This window comes from Hydractinia symbiolongicarpus, chromosome 8 (assembly GCF_029227915.1).
Source record: "Hydractinia symbiolongicarpus strain clone_291-10 chromosome 8, HSymV2.1, whole genome shotgun sequence".
Classification (NCBI taxonomy): domain Eukaryota; kingdom Metazoa; phylum Cnidaria; class Hydrozoa; order Anthoathecata; family Hydractiniidae; genus Hydractinia; species Hydractinia symbiolongicarpus.
The window spans coordinates 22,419,647-22,442,172 of record NC_079882.1 but is presented as its reverse complement, the minus strand read 5'-3'; the positions used below and the strand labels follow the sequence as shown (position 1 = coordinate 22,442,172).

At 33.7% G+C, this 22,526-nt stretch overlaps 1 protein-coding gene across 1 annotated transcript in view; it reads left to right on the top strand.

The window, feature by feature from the left end:
* LOC130655868 (uncharacterized) overlaps positions 1–22,526 on the top strand; it is a 60,732-nt gene that overhangs the window by 27,369 nt on the left and 10,837 nt on the right. Inside the window, exons 16-38 of the mRNA XM_057458683.1 lie at positions 979–1,356; positions 2,639–3,016; positions 4,490–4,612; positions 4,821–5,153; positions 5,790–6,329; positions 6,825–7,084; positions 12,840–12,927; positions 13,015–13,390; positions 13,516–13,627; positions 13,738–13,936; positions 14,021–14,137; positions 14,242–14,859; positions 15,906–15,938; positions 17,003–17,121; positions 17,321–17,382; positions 17,497–17,648; positions 17,958–18,263; positions 18,359–18,667; positions 18,781–19,113; positions 19,200–19,937; positions 20,966–21,256; positions 21,334–21,627; positions 22,148–22,459. Of these exons, the coding sequence (XP_057314666.1) occupies positions 979–1,356; positions 2,639–3,016; positions 4,490–4,612; positions 4,821–5,153; positions 5,790–6,329; positions 6,825–7,084; positions 12,840–12,927; positions 13,015–13,390; positions 13,516–13,627; positions 13,738–13,936; positions 14,021–14,137; positions 14,242–14,859; positions 15,906–15,938; positions 17,003–17,121; positions 17,321–17,382; positions 17,497–17,648; positions 17,958–18,263; positions 18,359–18,667; positions 18,781–19,113; positions 19,200–19,937; positions 20,966–21,256; positions 21,334–21,627; positions 22,148–22,459 (6,471 nt within the window). The remainder of the gene's footprint in view (positions 1–978; positions 1,357–2,638; positions 3,017–4,489; positions 4,613–4,820; positions 5,154–5,789; positions 6,330–6,824; positions 7,085–12,839; positions 12,928–13,014; positions 13,391–13,515; positions 13,628–13,737; positions 13,937–14,020; positions 14,138–14,241; positions 14,860–15,905; positions 15,939–17,002; positions 17,122–17,320; positions 17,383–17,496; positions 17,649–17,957; positions 18,264–18,358; positions 18,668–18,780; positions 19,114–19,199; positions 19,938–20,965; positions 21,257–21,333; positions 21,628–22,147; positions 22,460–22,526) is intronic.

Below are 22,526 nucleotides of genomic sequence, written 5' to 3'. Positions count from 1 at the left end.
GTACCTTGATTGTAGAATTTGTCTTGTTGAATAAGAATATCTCTCAGTTTGATAGTTTATAAAGTGTAAACGAAAAATGTTATGTGTGAAATGCATCATATATCTAATTGATTCCATTTCTTTTTTAATTAAGATATTAAAGATATTAAGATTTTAAATTTATACAGCAAAGTTTTTAAGATCTTGAAGCAATTCACAAAAAGAATTATCAGTTACTCAACATATTATGTAGCATTATTAAGTACGCATTAAATAATATGATATCATGTCTGGTTTGTTGCCTTGCTTAAATGTCCATCTTTTCCCTGTAGCATGTGCGTTGGGTGGTTGGTTTGTAGATCAAGTTGATTTGTAGAATACTTTGTGAACACCCAGTCACAATTCAATTAAATTTATAAAGTGAAAAAAATGAGTATACTTAGTATTATACCGAAATTATCGGTTTCAATAAAGAATGGCACAGTTTACAAAAGGACAAATATCACTGTGATGAGTTTTTGTAACCTAAATAGTAGGATTATAAGAGAATTTTGCCAATTGTTTTAGTGTTTAGGCAAAAAATAATGCATAATTATTTTCAATTTATCTCTAATACTGAATGTGATGGGGATATTACTATTTTGTATGGCCTGAATATCATCCTAGATCATTATAGGTAAATATTAGTATTTTTATACCTGCATTGTTTATGTTTCAAACCAGACCAGGAAATTAAACTAATCTTTTAAAACTCTAAGCACTTCTTATCTTTATTAAGTACATACTAATGTTGAGTATAAAATTTCTAATATACCGCATTGATTTTCATACAATTCCATATGCATAAAGGTTGTAGTCAATGCATTGTTTTTTTGTTGTTTTGTTTTTTGTTTTTAATTACATCAAGTTTGTGACACTTTGTTACTTATTTTCCTGTTATACACCTGTCATCAAACAAATGCCCATTTTATTATAATAACATCTTTTTTCTTCAAATAGGTCTCTCTGGTATTAACCAATTTGGCTATCCAGGCAGGGACTGCCAAAAGGTGGTTGTAAATAATGATGAGGAGGACTGGTATTGTCTTGACAAAAACAATATCATAAAAAGACATGCTATGAAACCAGCTAAAACAAGAACTCGTTATGTAAACAGATGGATTTATCATTCCGAAAAAAATTGTTCAAAGTTGGAATACTTCTTAAAGCATTTATTTTGCTTGGAATCTGATGAGAAAGTGATTTATATTTGGCTTAACCAAACGTGGACAAGTTTACAACACTCTCAAAAAGCAGTGGACTTTGCATTGTTATATGATGAAGTGCACATTGGATTTATCGGGATGGATGAAAAAATCTACAAATTCTCCATTTCAGGTTTGCTAGACTGTTAATCTTAAAAGTTGTTTTGTGTGTTGTTAATTGTGAATATATACTTTTTAAAACCGTAAGTGAGTGATTCACTTTCACTTCTGAGTGAAGTCTTTTTATCGTGAGATGAACAATGATATCTCATTTTTGAGTATAAAAAGGTCCCCAAATTTAAAAGACCTTTAACAACTATGGCGGGGATATTTATTCAATGTGTGCCTATATTTTTTTAAGGAAAAACCATGTCGACACACTGCATTTACTTGTACGTTAAATGTTTGAGCACTTATGGAACATTTTTTATTCTTTAAATTATTAATGCCCGAATAGACGAAGCAATTTTGCAGATCAATTTTCAAAATAAAATATTGGAATAAAATTGATCCATAATTGTTGTGTATATATCTTTAAAAAAAATATTCGAAAATTGATCTAATTAAATCAAACTGGTTTGATTTTATTAGATCAACTTTTTGTCACAGCAATGTTATTTTAAAGAAAACCGCCAGCTGCTCACTTTCTTTTGAAACTCACGCCCAGCATTTCATTCATTTTAAATGTTTTTATGCACCTAAAAGAGAGTAAATAGTAGTGAAAAAGCGACTAGAAATTATGTCAGATAATTTTTTATTACCAGGTACGTTTAGATCGTATCAAAATCCACCAATTTTAATTCGTTTAGAATTGCATTATATGCTCTTTCATTTTTGTGATGGAGCCAATCTTTCACCTATACAGTTCTTTTTTTCTAACTTTTTTTTCATGTAAAAGAATAAGATTGCTTGAAAAGATTAAGGAGCACAAAATTGTATCTTCTTTGTTGTCGCTCATGCCTGATGTTATGATAAATAAAATTCAGATTGTTCTTTATATTATATTGTGTATGTAAACAAAAATATTAAATTAATTTAAGAATTGAATAATTATTGGTCTAAAATTTGTGCCTGTATTTTTTTCAACAAAATTCTGACAAATAATATTTTTCGAAAATTAATCTACAAAATTTTCCTGTCTATTCATGCCTTTACTACCTTCTTACAACTGTGTAACTCTATGCAAAAAGATACGTGGTAAAACACGGAGCCTTGTTGCAATTAACTTTACACAGTAAAATTTCCTTTAAGCATGTTCTTATGCTATCCGACAATTTTGAATTTTAGAATTCAAACTTTTTAATAACTGTTCACAGTGATCCAGTTAATATAAGTTGATAGTAGTCTTTAATTGATTTATAATGATATACAGTATTTTTTCTTATATATTTTTGATTACATTACTTTTTATGTAGAATTTCTTAGTTGTCAAGAAAATTCGGATGCAGCCTGCCCTGAAGAAGAAAATTTGGATAATGCAAAAAAAAAATATATTCAGTATAGCAATGGAAAGAATTATTTCTTTCATGTTAATAATGATGAAAAAATGGAAGTAACTTCATACAATGGTGCATGGAGTTCTACGCTTGATACATTTGATAAGACAATTTGCTTGACTATTCTGGTGTATGAAGATTTTATTTGGTGTTTAAAGAAGGATGGATATGTGTATCGAAAGAATCAAGACAGATGGGTGTTAGAAATGAATCGAAAATGCAGTGATTTTAAGATTACAAATGACTATGTTGTTTGTGGAAATAACTCTATATTCGTGCAATGGAGAGTGATTAACGGTAAACCTTCTCTATTTTTCTTTCTAATAATATATATTTCCATTGAAGTTAACAAAAAAGCCAATGTTTGGTGTGCAGCCGGTACTTTTTTAACATTGCAACCATCAGGATTCGTGGTATTGCATTATCATTAAAATAATAATGATCAATTAGGAAAATGGAAAGCTAAAGCAAATCTTGTTGTAGAGCTCAAGATTAACAACAAAGTATTTAGTACAAAAAAAATTTTAATTCCATATTTAGCTTACAAATATTGTTGATGATTTCTATTGTTATAATTATTGGGCATTTAAATAAATATAAGATTTAAGCTTTGCCAAAATATAAGATGATACAAGATGAAAAAGATTAAACATTAAATTCTGTAACTTTCGATTTGTTTTTCGGTTTCACAATATATAAAACTCCACAGCGTTTATTAAAGAAGTTACAGCATATTACAATGCCAGCAATAACTGATATAGTAAAAAATTTAATTATATACTTTTGGAAGAGAAACTTCTACAATTTTCGCGATCATTTGCTCATTCATGAAAAGTTATTGAGTACAAACTTTCCAAATATTCGATTTACAAAAGCAAATCCACTAAAATTTAAAGTCTGGTGTAAAATGTTTTCCTTTTAATTTGCTAAATTTCTTTCAAAACCCACAATTATAATGCAGCTACATAGAATTAGAAAAAATCGAGGAAAAAAGCGTATGTATCCTAAAAAATTAACCCAATAGCAAAAGTGTTTGGAAATGACTTTTCCTCCTTTTCTATCAATAACAACAGTGGCCACTTTATCTGTGAGAACACAAAAAGAAAGTTGTTGCATTGCTTGTTTATCACCATATGGTAAACACGAAGAAATTGTCCATTTTCTGTACGACATTTGTTTGATAAAGACTTTTTTGCTCAGCAAGAAATCTAAAAACCTTATAAATAAGGAATTGAGAAAGTTTATCTTGCAAAAACATTTCAGACGCCACAAAAGTTTGTTTTTTTACGAATACCTTTAATTTGTAAATCCGTAAAAGTTTATCCCAAAAATTTCATTAATATATGTTCTCCAGAAAGTTTTCATGCACGAATGTTTCTCCTATTAAAGTATCTAAAATTATTTAGCAGTTATTGCTAACTTGCTAAACATGTTGAATGAGCAAGGACATCGAGTGTTGTCAAAACAAAACACAGTGTGTGCTTTTTATATATATTTTTTATTTATTTCTTCCATCTGTTTTCAAATTGAAGAACAAAAAATGCATTTCAAGGGGTTTAGGTGGTGAATGATTGATAATGCGAATTACATGAAATAACAATGTAGCATAAATTTTTTTTGCCAGCTATAATAATAACAAAAAAAGGTATAGCTTATAAAGAAAATTCAAGTGGTTGTTTGTGATATTTCTTCTGGAGACTTTCTAGCTGGATGTCCACTTAAAGTTTTACTTGTTCATGTAGCTTCTATACTTTTATTGTTATACTCTAGATGCGATTACGTTTTCTGAAGAGACTTATCAAAACAGTGAAAGGGATGGTTACCGCATCACAGGAGCATGCCCTAGTCAAAGTGCTGGTCCCTGCTATGACATAGATTTGTTTTTGGCTGCAGGTATTCCATATATTCCAATACCATATAAAAACATGCCACGAAAACATAGGTGTCAGAAATGTAAATTTATGGGGTACAAACTGTTTTAACGGCCTTCTGAAACACGAATAAGATGCAAGTATTAGGAAGTAGAGGAAGCAATCTATTCTGATTCACTATCAAAGATCAGCATTATTTGCTTATTTGACTTAACTCCTCTCTGTTTTAGCTCAAGTCCTATCCAAAAAGTCGTTCTATCTTGGCACAGAAAAGGTTGATCATTATGAAAGTGAAATGCGTTGTTTAGCATCTGGTGGAAATCTGGCCAGCGTTCATAGCAACGCAGAGATGGTCTCTGTATTCAACACCCCAGGCAAGTATTCGCTGGAATCGGAAAAAATCTGGCTAGGATTACGTAAGAGAAAGTGGACAGATTCGTCTAGTTACAATTATAACAGATTTGAAGGTGGCAGTGATAAATGCGCGTATTACCAAACTGATGATGATGATATGGATTGGAAGTCGGCAAATTGTGAAGATCACAACCAATTTGTCTGTCAAGGTGGGAAATGTTTGTTGTTGTTATTGTTGTTGTTGTTATTGGTGTGAAATAGTGTGTTGTGCTGTACAAACACATGTATATCTACAGAGAATTTTTTTTAAATACGTCGACTTACATTTTTTTCTTTCAAAAAATACGTCATAGTTTAATATGCACATTATAATGGCTTAATTATAATGGCATCTCACACAATTTTTCTTGACCAAAAACATTGTGGTGACAACACAGAATAAACGACTTTAAGAAACATTTACATCCTCGTATTTTTGTGCAGTGTTAGCAATAAACGTTCAATAAATAAAATGTGTACAGATACGTATACAAGAAAAAATGCTTTTGTCAATCCCTGCATTATCTTTGGCTGCTTGAAAGTTTAGTTTATATTAGAAAAAGGGAAACCTAAACACTGGAAAAACCTTTCAATGCTTGCTAATTTTTTTTGGAGAAAGGTAGTTCTGTTTGTTTCAATGTTACATTAACTGTATAAGTTGTACTATGACGTTTTTTTATCTAGTCTAAAATTAATTGTGAAGTACTTTAGGGTTGGGGAGTACGGGTGGGGGGCGACAAATTAATGTTCTGTGCATGAAAAATGCTTTATAGACATGCCGTTCAGTACACTTTATTATTTTTTAGCTTATGGATCATTATTGCTGAAAACTTTGGTTCCTTCAGAAATGTCTTATATCGACACAAATGGCGTTTGCATCATGTCACCTTATTTGGAAGACAATACTGAAATACTAGCTCTGTTTGATGAACCAACACGTAGGTTCACAACCTTCTACTTCACATTGAAAGACCTGGAAGCAAATAGTTATATTGAAAGTGCGTATTTGACATACATAGCCAAAGATTCATCTGATCGTACTGAGTATCTACATATTGCCATTCTTAGTAATAAAACCTGTTTGAATATACCTATCAGCGAATTGGGAATGCACTTGGAAGATATCGTTCCTATTCACTGGCCATTAGAAACAAGCAAAGTAAATGAGAAGGTCTTCTCCCCAGATATATCCACTATGCTTAGGAAATATGTGAAGAAAAACAAGCTCAGTGGATTAGATGAAAAGATGGCTATTATTATTTATTGGCAATACGGATCTACTACGACACGTCTCACAACAATTAACAAGTTTAACCTCAAAATTTCTTACCAATATAGAGACTACAGTAAGTGTATGTTGTCCATGTGTCACACCATGTATATTATTGTAGGTCATATTCTTTTAACATGTTTTTGATCAAAAGCGCCATTACATAGAATTAGTCATTAGCTTGAAAGAAAACATAGGTTTGCCCATTTACATTATCGGCGTTATTTTGCGCGTTTTCAACACAAAATTGTATTTTGTCAGCCATTTTGAACAAAATACATTAGCTGATATAGGAGACCATCTAGAAATTATGGGGTCATATTCAGTAGCTTTTATTTCATGCACACTATTTTCACTCCTTGAAATTTGTTCAACAAAGTTTTCAAAGTGAGTTTTAGTGGATATATTTATCAAGAAGTTGATATGCACTGTTGGTATTTTTAATATTTATTTTAAAGGACTTGATTAACTTTTTATCCTCTACAACATACAAAAAGGTCATTTTCAATGCAAGAATCCTTTTACCTTTAGTGCAAGTTATGACTATTTTTTGTTTACGTTATTTTCAAAGGTAATTTTTTACTATTTCCATCCCCAACGTCATACAAATGGAAACATCCAGCATTTTTCACCTCACCTGCATTTCCAGCAAGTCAAGTCACCTTTCAATTTTGGTATTACATTTATGGTGCGAACGTTGGAAAGTTGCTTGTTTGGTTGATCGACACATCAAACACGAAGACACCTTACCTCTTTTTTAAATATGGATCTTCTAGAAAAAGGTGGTATCAGGCGAGAATTAATCCTGGCTGGCAAGGGGTATCTACAAAGGTATAGTTTCCTGTTTTTATTCTATCGTTTTAAAAGCTATACATACCTTATTGTTGTTAAATTTGAAATTAGGTTTCGACAGTAATTAAACCGGAAATCATTTCTGCAAAGGCCACTTAAGAGGGTCCTGCTGCGGTAATCCTAACTGTAGTGCTTCTTGGATAACACTTTGCTGGTTGGCAAAATCACATATTATAAATATTATCATTATACAGGTTTACTACTTCAGGAAATTCTGTTATCAATGTAGGACCTGAAAAATATATAAACAACGAATTGCTGAAATAAACTATTGCTTTGCTATAAGAAAAACACAAGAAATAAACATTAACGGATACAATTGAAAATGGATAGCTTGAAAAATAGATTAACGTAAAGAAAAAAACTTGTAACTACATAAATTAGATAAATTAGAGACAGTGCCATAATTTTGATTTAAATTTGATAAATGACTTTCATTTCTTAGAAACAAATCGAGCTTGTTAAATAGTAATGAGCCTTCGTACTTCGTAGTTTTTCGACCAGCTTGTGTTCTAACTCGAGGTAGGCGGAGTAGTGAGTTATTGTCACGCTTGTTGATTTTGTCCTAGATACGTACAAACTCACAGTGTCGTATAGGTTCAAGTTTGTGCATCGATTTAAACACATTATTAACAATCTTTTTATTACGTTGGACTTCGATACTTGGCCATACGAGTGAGGACTCAGTCCGGATGATCTTTTTTGCTCTATTCTGTTTAAATTGGAATTTGGTCTTCCAAGTGATGTTTAGACCAGCAAGTAGGGGATAACAGTAATGGAACAATGGATTTATCAAAAATTTGTAAATAGTTTCAGCTATAGTTGATGATATTGTGCAACGAATTTTACTCTGTAAAGAGGTACGTGTGCATATTCTCATGTATGCTAGCTGGTTATGAGAATTCAAATTCAAATGACGATCTAAGCTTAAAGATATTTTTGAATCAGATTGGTTTAGTTCAATATTATTGATTTTGATCGAACATTTTGGTTGTTTGAATGAAGAGAACCATATAAGATAAGCTCAGTTTTTCCTTTTCTTTTATTTAACAAAAAACAGTTATCGTTTACCCATCTTTCAACAATTTCAGCTTCCTCGATTAAACGCTTTTCGATGTTAGCAGTTTATTTATCGGAGAAATATAATCATCAGCATACATCAACAGAGAGCAAAGCTTTATTTGCTGTTGAAGGTCGTTTACTAAGACCAGGAATAGGAGAGGTCCTAGTATTGAACCTTGCGGTACATCGTGAGTTATGCTCTCTGTATTCGAACTTATTCCATCAAAAACTACTAGCTGTTTGCATTTCAATAATTAATCACACAACCATTTTTGCTCTACACCGTCAATCTCATAGTACGGCAATTTTTGTGATAAACATGCATGGTTGACATTGTCAAATGCTTTCGAAAAATATTGTTGCGTATGTGATCTACTAATTTCGATAATGCGCGTTTGGTAGACCTATTGTGACGAAAGCCATATTGGGAAGGAGTTAATAGATCGTTGTCCTCCAAATAGTCTGCAATCTCTTGATGAGCTATTTTTTCAAAAACCTTAGACAGAAAGTCAAAACGGATATCGGCCTATAGTTGTCAAAACAGTTTCTTTCGCCAGATTTATACAGAGGTGTTATTTTCGCAGTTTCCTCGGCTGTCGGAAGACATACCTTCTTTAAAACTGATGTTTAATAACAACGAAAGGGGCTCTTCAGCTGCATCGTAATCAACGAACCAGGAATCGTAATCAACGAACCAGGAATATCATCCGCACCAGACGCTTTGGAACTTTTAATTGATTTCAATATTATTACAGTAACGAATTTGAAGTTTAATGCAACTTTAAGAGGGTAAAACACGTTAAATAATTAAAGCAATGAAATACTTTCCATGCAGAACTTGAACGAGAAGGTATCTTCTGTGACAAATCTGACCAATAGTTGAGAAAGACGAACAGAATGTGTTAGAAATGCATATTGTGTCGTCAACTTTAAAACATCTACTTGAGTTTTTATCTTCTTTCTTGATTGGATTTAATTGGATTTTTCAATCCAATTCCTAAAGTCCTTTGGACTGTTATTATCCCCTTTAAATAAATTTCGTACATGGTTCGATTTTGCGTGACGAATGGTATTTGTTACAATGTTTCGCGTTTTTTTTATAAACAGACCAATCGACTTCGGCATTAGTACGTTTAGCTTTTTGAAGTTGGTAGTCACGTGTATTCAATTTTAATTTGACATCTTTTTTCATACAGGGGTTATCATCTCCACGAACTTTCCGTTCAAATTTTTATGGCATGAGCATTAATCACTCTAATGACGTAATCTTAAAATAAATCCCATGCAGCGTTCATGCTTGCTTGTGATAAACAGTTCTTCCACTGTACGTTGCGTAAACTTGCTTTGAATTCTTCTTTATCATAATTCTTGTAATTTCTTCACATGCATCTTACGCATTACGCCAACAAGATCGTGATCGCTTAAGGGATTAGCATAAACAATGGAATCTAGTGTTTTAGTGATATTAGTAACAGTTATATCTATCAGCGTTTCACTACTTTAAGTTGTTCGAGTAGGTTTTTTTATGATTTATTTGAACCCAAGGAACATAAAAGTTATTGAAGATAATATTTCGGTTTGTCTGTTCAGTATTCATATTACTGTGGAAAGTTTATCATTTCTTGAACATGATAGTTTAGTAGGCGACGTTTCGGGAGATCCTTCTCCCATCATCGGGCAAAGTAAAATGATGTTGAGCATGTATTTATATAATTGCAGAGGATCGAAATTCATAAAAATTAACCAATCAGAAACGAGCTGATAATTACAGTTAATTACGGTAGTTAACATTTTCGGACCTAGATGTAGGTAACTACTTCTTCTGTAGGGCTGGTAACCAAATCTCAGGAAGTTGATACGAGATGGTGTTTATGTGTTTGTTACGTGCTACACTGTTGATGGTTTCTTTAATCTTCCTGGCCGTTGTTCTGGATTCTCTGTCAATGATTTTCTTCTCATCCCAATTAAACCGATGACTTCTGCTCCAGCTGTGGTCCGCAATTTCGTTTTTCTTTACATCTCCGTTTCTCACTGCGCACATATGTTCTTGTACTCGTTGCTTAAACTTTCTTTTTGTTTCGCCTATGTACACTGCATCACAATCTTTACACGGGATTTCGTCAACAACATTGCATTGTTCTACCAGGTTTAATTTGTCTTTTGGTTTAGACAAAGTGCTTCTTAGGGTGTCTTTAGAGTTAAGAATGCATTTGATCTTGTGTTGCCTTAAAACTCGACGAAGGATCTCGCTAGTACCTGGTACAAAGGGTAGGAATGCTGATGCGATGAAATCCTCTGATGTTTTCTTGTTGTCTCCGTTGCATCTTCTCTTCATTTTATTTTCTACTTGCGTGATGACTTTATGACTGTATCCATTTGCGATTAATGCATTTCTTACACGTCGAATTTCTTCTTTCCTCTCCTGTTGGTCACGCTGTTGGTACGATTCAGTAATGAAGATATGACACTTTCTTTGCAAGATTTCTGATGGTTTGATTCGAAGTTAAGGTACTGGTCAGTGTGTGTTGGTTTACGATACACTGAAACTGAAATGGAACCATTCTTGCGTTTGACCAAAGTGTCCAGGAAAGCGATACTTCCATCGTGTTCAAGCTCAACAGTGAATTTGATTTGTCGATGTAGGCCGTTGATGTGTTCATGGAACACCGTTACACCGTTATACAACTTATCAAAATTTGTTGCTTCTATCCTCAGCAAATTTACAGCAAGTGACCACAGCAAAAACTCAAAAGAATTTTCGGAATACATCAGATGAATAAAGATAGCAGACGACGAATGCATGGTATCATTTGATGTCACATCACTCTACACAAATATTCCCAAAAAAGACACCCTAAACATCATTAAAGACCTTATTGAAAACGATGCTGCATTCGGTGAAAAGACGAAGATTCCAGTACCGGATTTTCTGCGTTTGGTCGAACTTGTTCTAACCAAAACATGGTATCTGTTTAACAAGAACTTCTACACTCAAACAGACGGAGTTGTCATGGGAGGCCCTGCATCATCAGTAGTCGCAGAAATATACATGCAAGCACACAAGACAACAGCATTACTCACATCAGACAGACGTTCAAAGGTTTGGAAAAGATTTGTTGACGACGTATTCGCCATAATCAAAAGATCTCATCTAGAAGAGTTCCATGAACACATCAACGGCCTACATCGACAAATCAAATTCACTGTTGAGCTTGAACACGATGGAAGTATCGCTTTCCTGGACACTTTGGTCAAACGCAAGAATGGTTCCATTTCAGTTTCAGTGTATCGTAAACCAACACACACTGACCAGTACCTTAACTTCGAATCAAACCATCAGAAATCTTGCAAAGAAAGTGTCATATCTTCATTACTGAATCGTACCAACAGCGTAGTCAGTGACCAACAGGAGAGGAAAGAAGAAATTCGACGTGTAAGAAATGCATTAATCGCAAATGGATACAGTCATAAAGTCATCACGCAAGTAGAAAATAAAATGAAGAGAAGATGCAACGGAGACAACAAGAAAACATCAGAGGATTTCATCGCATCAGCATTCCTACCCTTTGTACCAGGTACTAGCGAGATCCTTCGTCGAGTTTTAAGGCAACACAAGATCAAATGCATTCTTAACTCTAAAGACACCCTAAGAAGCACTTTGTCTAAACCAAAAGACAAATTAAACCTGGTAGAACAATGCAATGTTGTTGACGAAATCCCGTGTAAAGATTGTGATGCAGTGTACATAGGCGAAACAAAAAGAAAGTTTAAGCAACGAGTACAAGAACATATGTGCGCAGTGAGAAACGGAGATGTAAAGAAAAACGAAATTGCGGACCACAGCTGGAGCAGAAGTCATCGGTTTAATTGGGATGAGAAGAAAATCATTGACAGAGAATCCAGAACAACGGCCAGGAAGATTAAAGAAACCATCAACAGTGTAGCACGTAACAAACACATAAACACCATCTCGTATCAACTTCCTGAGATTTGGTTACCAGCCCTACAGAAGAAGTAGTTACCTACATCTAGGTCCGAAAATGTTAACTACCGTAATTAACTGTAATTATCAGCTCGTTTCTGATTGGTTAATTTTTATGAATTTCGATCCTCTGCAATTATATAAATACATGCTCAACATCATTTTACTTTGCCCGATGATGGGAGAAGGATCTCCCGAAACGTCGCCTACTAAACTATCATGAACTTAAAAGTATCTTTAATGTTCACGTACTGTAAACGACTAAACGAGAACCCGGCAACCTTGTTAGAAATTTTAAAATTTAATTCCGCTATAAATGCGTACTTGGTTTAGGGTTTCTTACTAAATTTACGTCATGTTTATTTAGTCAGCAATTTTAGGGAAACGGACAATGAATTTTCACTATAATTCAATGTATATTCAGTCATTTACGGTTAACAGACATCGAATTTTCGCGATAATTCCAATGTATAGTCAATCATTTACGGTTAACAGACATCGAATTTTCGCTATAATTCCATGTATATTCTGCGAAAATGTTGATAATAATTTGCTAACAATCTAAAATTTTTACATGATTGATTTTGCACAACACTTTTTTAAAAAACATGGTCTTCCGTATAGCCAAGAAAGTATTTATAGAAAATTTCTATTTACTGGTATAAATGAATGCAATCAACATTTTTTTAGATGCATTTTATTGTCCTTGGACAAACAGGTAGACATGCTGATATAGCCATTGACTCAATTGAAGCGTCTGAGTTGGATTTCGGTTCATGTAAGTATTTCTTCTCATTGTTTTACTTTGCAACTTAGGTTAGCTAAATGTTTACGCTTTACTTCTAATTTATAAATTTATATTTAGCTGGTCTACCAGCAATAGCAAAGTCTGGAGAATATGGTCTTCCACAACCAAAGCTGTTGTACCCTTTCAAGAAAACAACTAAAGATTATGGCCTATATGAAAAAGATTTAACTCACTTTGAGACATTGTTAAGTGAATGGACTTCAGACAAATTTATGTATCCAATGCACGCCTTGAAAGTTGTGAAGGATAGCAATTCTGCCATCTTGCAAGCTGAAGAAATAAGAAACATGAGTGCGGATGTCACTTCTCAATTCTCTGTTTTGTTTCATCTTAAATTCTACCTACCACTTGAACCAGTAATATTCTCGCAGTTTGGAAAAACAGGAGAAAATGTGATGCAAATCAAATTAGCTGAAGACAAGTTGATCCTGGCGTAAGAATATTAATATCGTTGTTTTTATATGCGGATTGGTTATATGCTTGTCTTAAATTAATTCTATACAAGGCAGACAATCCAAGTTCGAAAATACTATTTTTTAAAGTTGTTTATTGATTTAGATGTAACGATGTAGATATATACACATCCTCGTGGAGTTTTGTGAACAACACATGGACGTATCTTGCAATTGTATATGCAAATGAAAAACTGTCTGTTTATGTCAATAATACAGTAAGATTTGTTTTCACATAGTTTAGTGTACGTTGATTACAAATAAAATCTATGCTTCTATTTGTACTTTCAAGTTAAGATTTATGGTATACTGTTGTCATTCTGTTTAGATTGACCATCAAGTTGTTTCATTAGAAGCGTCAGAAATTATACCATTTCCTGAGAATGTTTATTTCTTTCGAGAACCAGCAAATCTTGGACAAACACTCAATGTTTTTTATGAGGGATTGATTTCTTGTTTTCAATTTTACAATGAGAGTCTGTCATCGAAGCATGTTGAAGCATTCGAGCTCTGTCCAGATAGGTTAGGTAAGAGTAATTTTAAACACCTAGTTTGAATATTATAGTATATTATACAAATACCTAAATGTATTTACGGAGATTTTCTTTTAGATAACGTATGGTGTCCTCATCAATGTCATCAAAATAGCTTATGTAGCCCTCTTAAAGGAGGTTGTGTGTGCAATTCAGTTTTGGAAAGATATCATAGCAAATTAACCTGTAGAAACGGTATGCATTTAGGTTATCTAATGTTTTATTGATGTTTAAATTGTCACTTGTCATGTTATTGGGAGAAATAAAATGTGAACACACTCCTCTTTTCTTTATTTTAGTCTTAACGGACAGGTTTTTCCAAAACATCCTATTTGAGAGAACGTTTGATACATCTTTAAACGACGAAATTGAGCAGACATACAAAGAAAAGTCCCCAGTAAATCTTGCGCTGTGTGTTAATGATACCAATGCCATCATTGCAACCTTAACGAAAAGTTGCATGCTTGACTTAGAAGAATGTGTGAGCTTTGTGCTAACCTTTTCACTGTACATCGAAGAAGACAGAGACGATAGATATGTAACGTTTTTCAGATTCGGCAATTTTGCTCTTAACGGTAATTTTACGCTTACAAATCCAGGATTTGCTGAAGGTGAGATAAGATGGGAATCAGATGTTAGGCTATGCATCAAACAGTTTACCTTATCATTGAAGGCGTGGATATATTTCAGCGTAAAAGTCGCTTCTCATCGGCTGGAATATGTGACCATTAATGGACTGGATGTCTCGTCTGGTGTCATTTGTGAAGACGAGTCTACTGCGTTGTCTAGTAATGCAGAATTATCCTTTGGTAATGTTTCAAAAATTTGTATCGATGAGATCTTTTTGGAGAAATGGCAGATGGGAACGGAAGATTTAAAAAACAAATTTTATGATGTTCTATCCAAACGAAATCTAGGTAAAGTCTTTTCTATATTGCTGTGGTAGTGTTAGTGTTTTGAGTGAAAGTAGCGTTTTTGTCGAAGGAAAATAGCAATCAATTTTTGGAATAATAGTAATATGCGACTTTTACACTTTTTCTGTTATGCGATTAAAATATATTATTCTGTCAGCTACAATCATGGACAAGATTATTGAAGCAAGACATTATTATTTCGAATTTCGCCGCCACAATTTCTATATTAGACTTACGCATTTTAAAATTGTCAAGTTCACTGGTTAATGCTTAAAACAGAGCTAGATCCTAGGATGTTGGACTATTTGAATAACCCTATTCGGTACGGATAATCTGGAAAATATAATAACTTTCGTTAGGATTATTCTAAGGGCTTAAATTTACAAGACAACTTTATTTTGTCGAGGGAAATCTTTCTCAGAATTTTGGTTACGTGATTACCCGAATACCTGATTAGCGGATTTTTTGTATTTTGACGAAATATCGGGGAACTATGTGAAAAACCAGAAAATATGTTAAATAGATTTTGTTTGACTATCAGAAACTTTAAACAGAATGTAATAGTGATATTAGACAAATTTCAAACTTCCGATGACGTGACAGAAAATGTGCTGACATAAGCGAAAATTTATTGTTGCTATTTTTGTTTCTTTTGTGACCTAGTAAAAGTGTGCCAAGTTTAATTTAATTAAACAAGCCTGTCAAAAGTTGGAGGGGGTGATCCCCCCGGTCATAATATGTTCGAAATACTCCCGACCGAATATGGTTTAATCTATACTTTTAAAATGTGATAGTTGTTGCTGACGTCAGCACAATCATTCACCTCGAATTTCGCTGATTCTATCGTTATCCAAGCATGCTAGAAAATGTCACTAGCAAATCTTAAATCCTGTCCACCTGGCGCAAATGATGTTTTTTTTTACCCTCAGAGTATTGGTCTTTTCACATTTTGTCCATATTTAAAAGCTGACGGAGTCCTCTATTGTATATTTCTGATGTGTAATTACAATTTTTAACACCTTTGACGGAATGGTAAAATCTGTTTTTAGGCTGGATTGGCATATCAGAAGTGGTAAATTCAGGTATTATAAATTTTCAAATTTATATCAACTTCAATAGATGTCTAATAGTAATAGGATTTTCGTTGTGACAGAATAGTTTTCTTGAAAGAAACTAGATTAATTAAAGAATGAATTTTCAACAAAACAAACATCTAAATACTATATAGTACATGAAATAATTTTATGTGTAAATTGATTTATTAATGTACGTCATCGAAATGACGATGTGGTACTAATTTTGCGGGTCAAAGACATTTCGGGGTGTTAATTTTTGCGAATGATTGTTATTTACGGATGACGCTTATGACAAAGTTGTTTTAATAAATTTCAGTTTTTTTCCTAAAGAGCACTGGGACCGATGTCTAACAACGCTACTATCAGTAATGCTGCTTTTTTAAACACACCTTCTCATAGCTGACAAAAGCTTTGATTTTTTAATGATGTATTTCACACAGCCACTACCTGATCGTACCAATGTTTTAGTATCAATATCCTTTGCAGATATTTTTGTCAAAAGCGTTTTGCACTAGCTCATGTTAGAATACGTACCTTTGTGGCACGTGGCCTTGTGGTTATTGAGTTCGCTTCGCAATCACAAGGTCTGTGGTTCGGTCCACAGCGCGGGCATGTTTAGCAAGTGCCTTTGCCACAGCTACGGGTCAACCCATGCCATGTGAGGGAAATTGGGTAGGTAATACCGGTGTATATTTAATGTATATCTTCCGAACACAGGACCCACATAGATAAAAGTGTTTCCTACACTGAAGTGGCTATATCCTGTTGTTGCAATACCCAATTAGAATTCTTTTTATACGCATTTAAACAATTGGGGTGATATTGTCTCAATCGACCAATACCCAAAAGTATATCCGTCTGACAAATACTTAAGGAACCGTCGGTAAATGATTTTTATCTTTTTTATTGGGTATGGCTGATTAAAAATTGAATTAATTGATATATCAGTACTTTGAAGATGAGTTTTTGTAATCTATTGCAAAATATCCAACAGTGGTTTTTATCTAATTTATCTGCCATGTAAACAATATTTTACTTCATCATTGACTGATTGTAATGTTTTCATTCAGTCAACGTTTACCCGCAATTCGAGCTGTTTGTCTCTTGCAACACCACGCTGTGGCATGATGATCTTAAAGATCCGTTCTCTTTGAAATATCAGGATGTTTCAGAATATATTGAAGATTTGGTGAGTGTGTGTAAATTATTGTTTCACTTTCCTCCACTGGTACAGTTTCTGTCTTTACTGTTAATTTAAAAACATGTCATTAAGCTATACCTAGACAAGCATTGAGAATTTAGAACAAGGGCTTTAATGTTTAATTACACTCAATGATTTTGTGAGAGGTTTTCCCATATTGATTAAATAATATCGACTTTTGTTTCAGGTTGGTTCATTTGCTAGGGCAAAATCGTCGTCGGTTTATGCTGTTAATACAGCGCGTTTCTCGTAAGAAGATTCGTTTATTTACTTTTTTATTTTTTATTTTTGTTTTTCTTCTTTTTTGTGAAAAAAAAAATCTGTGAAACTTCTATTTATTCATGTTTTTGGGGTTTTTTTCAGGATGGGAGAAAACGATACAACCAATGCGTACCTTTTCGTGACCATACGTAACTATTTTAACACTTATAGCGCAGATGCGTTTGTGGGAAAGACGAGTTATAAAAAAAATTTTCGCTATTGTGAAATAGAAAGAACAAAGACGACAGTAGGACGTAAGTCATGCCAGATTACCTTGACGCATTGCAGCCAGTACTAACATTAATGCATTGCAGGACACTGCGATCTCTTTTTAAAGCAGAAAATGATCTTTAACTTTGGTTTCCTTCTGAAAAAAATAGACAGTGTATATCCCTTGGAATAAGTAAGCATAACCACAAAATATAACGTCAAGTTAATGTCACAGTGACTTCTATAAAGTTCTAAATTTAAAACTCAAGTTATGAAACTATTATTAAAAAATTGCAACGGAAGTATTTTGAAAGTCTGCGTAATTTACAGTCGTTCTTTCCTTTTTCTTTTAGTTCACCACACAGCTCCGAATTTCACAGTGGGAATGTTGAACGCGTACACTATGCAGTTTAATATTTCCAATACTGACACCTTGGTGAGGCGTTATCACAAAGGATTTTTAGTGAAAGCTTCCATTCAATATGTTAGCTCAGGTGTAGAACAAACCGTGGAACGCAGATATTTTTTAACTGGAGGTTCTACATTTTTGTATACGGATATTATTACTTACCGAAGTTATAATTTGCAGATATACGCTGTCACGCATGAAGGGTTTAGCCCAACAAGCGAGACACAAGTCATAATAACACCCTCCACAGGCAAGTGTTATGTAAACCTAATTAATTATAATATTGAATGTCAATTTTGTGAGTTTTGCCAGTTTGTAATTTTCCTTCCTGCTTCCATCTTATAGCCAACATCATTCCGCCATCGTTTATCAGCGTCCTACCGCATAACGAAACTTCAATTCGACTTACTTGGAATACGTACCCAATGGAATATTGGAATTCACCGACTTTTTATGGTTTTAAACTATTTTACGCAAGAACCCCTGTCGAAGATAATGTAACCCTCTTCGATTCAATTGATAATACAACAGCCACGGAATACATACTGACCAACACTGGTATTTTCACTGAATACCGCTTTTTTCTTGGAACTGTGAACAAGGATGGGCTTGGTGCTTTGACACCAGGGTATTCAGAACGCAGTGGTCAAAGCGGTACGTCTTAAAACCATGTGGTGTATTAATGAACATGTACTACCGTTAGATTTAGGATAAAATTATGCTAGCGCTCATTAAAAATGTTTATTTTTAAAATGTTTCTTTTGTAGTTCCTGAAATGGCACCTAACGTAACAAACATCACTTTGATAGATTCGACGACTGTTAAGATTTCATGGGATTTGTTGCCTGATGATATTGATATATACAATTCCTACATTCTAAATGGATACAAATTGTACATCTTTCCAATGTTTCCCTCCCTTGCCGTTCCAGAAGGAAGCCTAAATATTACACTCGCGACCGATAGTAAAAATGTTTCTTCACTCAATCATTCAAACGTGGATAACCCTATGATGCCGTATAAATTTTCAATATGGGCATTCAATGACTATATTGGAGAAAATGTTAAGAATGAATACTGTTTCGCGTTCGGTAGAACAGGTTTGTTGCACTTTTTTTTTCTTTTTGCATGCAACTTTTTCGATCAATTAGAGCTAATAATAATAAGTTTATAATTCTTTTTATAGTGCCTGGACGCATTCAAACCCTAAACATAACATTTGGACCTCCAATGCCGAATGACCTTACGTCAATCAACATAAGTATTGGTGACGTTAGACTCCAAAACGAACATACAGTGATTAGATATTACGAAATCATGTATAAATCACTCGACTGGGTGGACAACTACACAACGCTTATACTTAATATTTCCCATACTCTTGAGGAAGAAGAATATTGGAAATACCTCATAAATGTTTTCCTTGACTGTGAAGAAATTAGATATCCTGTTGCGTCTTCGAAGATGATGTACAGTTTACGTTCGGTTTATTATTACACAAATTATACAATGACAGGAAGAGCTTGCAGTGACGAAGGTTGTAGTAATGAAAATCTAACCATTGAATTCCGTACTGCAGAACATTCTCCCTTTTGTCCACCCTCAAATGTGAAGCTTTTTAATACAAGTTCAACATCTCTTAAACTCACATTTGATGCCTTATCTCGTCCCTGTCTATCAGGCGAATTGCAGTTTTATGGATTGGTATTGTTAGAAACAGAGATTTATCACGATGTTGTGAGAGAAAACGTCAGTATAGCAGACCTTATATCAAACGCAACTTTTTATAATGAATCATTGTCCAGGGAAGTTGAATATTTTGGTTTACATGAATATTGGAATTATACAATACTTACATTTGCACAAAATAATGGTGGTATGGGTGTTGTTTCTGATCCAATTTACAGTATGACCGACCAAGATAGTAAGATCCAATTTTAATTCGTTCATTCGTTCGTTTGTTCGTTCGTTTCTTTGTTCGTTTCTATGTTCATTTGTTTTTTCGTTTCTTTGTTCGTTTCTGTGTTCGTTTGTTCGTTTCTTTGTTCGTTTCTTTGTTCGTTTCTTTGTTCGTTTGTTTGTTTCTTTGTTCATTTGTTCGTTCGTTTCCTTGTTTGTTTCTTTGTTTATTTCTTTGTTCGTTTTTTTGTTCGTTTCTTTGTTTCTTTGTTCGTTTCTTTGCTCATTTGTTCGTTTCATTGTTTGTTTCTTTGTTCATTTCTTTGTTCATTTGTTCGTTTCTTTTTCGTTTCTTTGTTCGTTCGTTTGTTTGTTCGTTTGTTTGTTCGTTTGTTTGTTCGTTTTTTTTGTTCGTTTCTTTGTTCGTTTTTTTTGTTCGTTTCTTTGTTCGTTTCTTTGTTCATTTGTTCGTTCGTTTCTTTGTTCGTTTCTTTGTTTCTTTTTCGTTTCTTTTTCGTTTCTTTTTCGTTTCTTTGTTCGTTTCTTTGTTCGTTCGTTTGTTCGTTCGTTCGTTTGCTTGTTCGTTTGCTTGTTCGTTTGTTTCTTTGTTCGTTTCTTTGTTCGTTTGTTCGTTTCTTTGTTCGTTTGTTCGTTCGTTCGTTTGTTTGTTCGTTTGTTTGTTCGTTTGTTTGTTCGTTTTTTTGTTCGTTTCTTTGTTCGTTTCTTTGTTCGTTTGTTCGTTTGTTCGTTCGTTTCTTTGTTCGTTTCTTTGTTTCTTTTTCGTTTCTTTTTCGATTCTTCTTCGTTTCTTTTTCGTTTCTTTTTCGTTTCTTCGTTCGTTTCTTTGTTTGTTCGTTCGTTCGTTCGTTCGTTTGCTTGTTCTTTTGCTTGTTCGTTTGTTCGTTCGTTTGTTCGTTCGTTTCTTTGTTCGTTTGTTTGTTCGTTTGTTTGTTCGTTTGTTCGTTTCTTTGTTTATTTGTTTCTTTGTTCATTTGTTCGTTTCTTTGTTCGTTTCTTTGTTCGTTTCTTTACACGTGTTTTTTTTTCTCTTAGAACCACATGGAACAGTTACGTGTAGTATCTCACATACTAGCTCTTCATCGTTTGAACTTAGCATCGGTAAACCTGAGAGGCTGCTTCAAAATGGTATCTTTCACTATGAAGTACACATTATTGATGCATTTGGAAGTATGATTAATCGTACTGTTGAAGTTCAAAATGATATCACACAGTCTGTGTTCACAAATTTGACGAAATTCACATTTCATAATATTTCTGTAAAAGCAGTGACGATCAAAGGAGCAGGACCTGTACTTGACTTGTACGAACGAACTTTAGAAGACGGTAAGAAAGTCACAAGTTTTTATATATTTTTATAATGTAGCTTCAATTCCTTACTTGTTCACCAAATTTTATTTCAGTTCCAAGTAAACCTCCTGACCAGTTTCTTATACAAAATAAAACAAACGATTCGTTCACTTTAACGTGGCAAGAAATACCACCCCTGTCTGTACACGGCGTCCTCCAGCATTTTCACATTTACGGTAAAGGTTTACTACGCAATGGTTCGTGGCACTCTTTACATGAAGATGTAAATACATACAACCATACGTTTAATCTTTTTCCTGCAACTAAATATGATTTCTGGATTGCTGGTTGTACTAACCCTGGATGTGGAGCGACTACACATTTATATGGAGAAACGCATGAAATGGGTATGCCATTTTGTCTTTATATTAAATTTAACGTTACTAACGATAAGTACAGTGTGGATAGACGTCTGTAGAGCCTTTCACTCTATCAACTTTCAGGTCAAGTACGCTGAAAAGGTGAGACTGGGTTTCCTGGTCTCCCTACAAATCTTTAGACCGCCAAACAAATTGAAAATCCTCCTTAACCTTCCTAACAAAAAAATAAGATTTCTTTGCCGTTTACTTAAAACTAGTTATGGTACCCATAATAGACAACATTTGTCTATTGCATAGTGATTTGTCTTTAATGTGAATTAATTATACCTTCACCTTGCCATTTTTTGTCAACGCTTCCAGATACCCATAAACAGAAAAGTTTGAAATCTTTATATCTCGGCAGTAAAACAGTTTTTTAGCTGGATGGTTACCCTGTGAGATCGCAAAAACAATGAATCTAAAAGTACTATAAAATCAGCTTCATCTTTTGGCTTAGTACATCTAAATATACAAAGAATTGTATAAACTAATTATTTTTTTTCTGCAGTCCCATCTGGAACTGTCAACAACTTTCGAGCTGAAACAATCACATCGGGCAGTGTATACCTCGAATGGTTGCATGTTTTTTCAATGCAAAGACGTGGTGACATCATCGCATACAAAGTTAATGTCACAAATATCCTAAACTCTTGGCAGACTGATGATGATATTAGGTCTGTAATTTGGACAACAAATTTGACACACCTGTTGGTATACGGGCTTGCTAATTTCACGTCATACACTTTTTCGGTTAAAGCTTATACAAAGATTGGTGCTGGACCCTCTACTGCTGTTAAAACATATAAAACACTACAAAATGGTAAGAGATTTCTAGTGAAACAATTTTCAAATAAGTATACGTTCATGTACTTTTATATTCTTGCCAT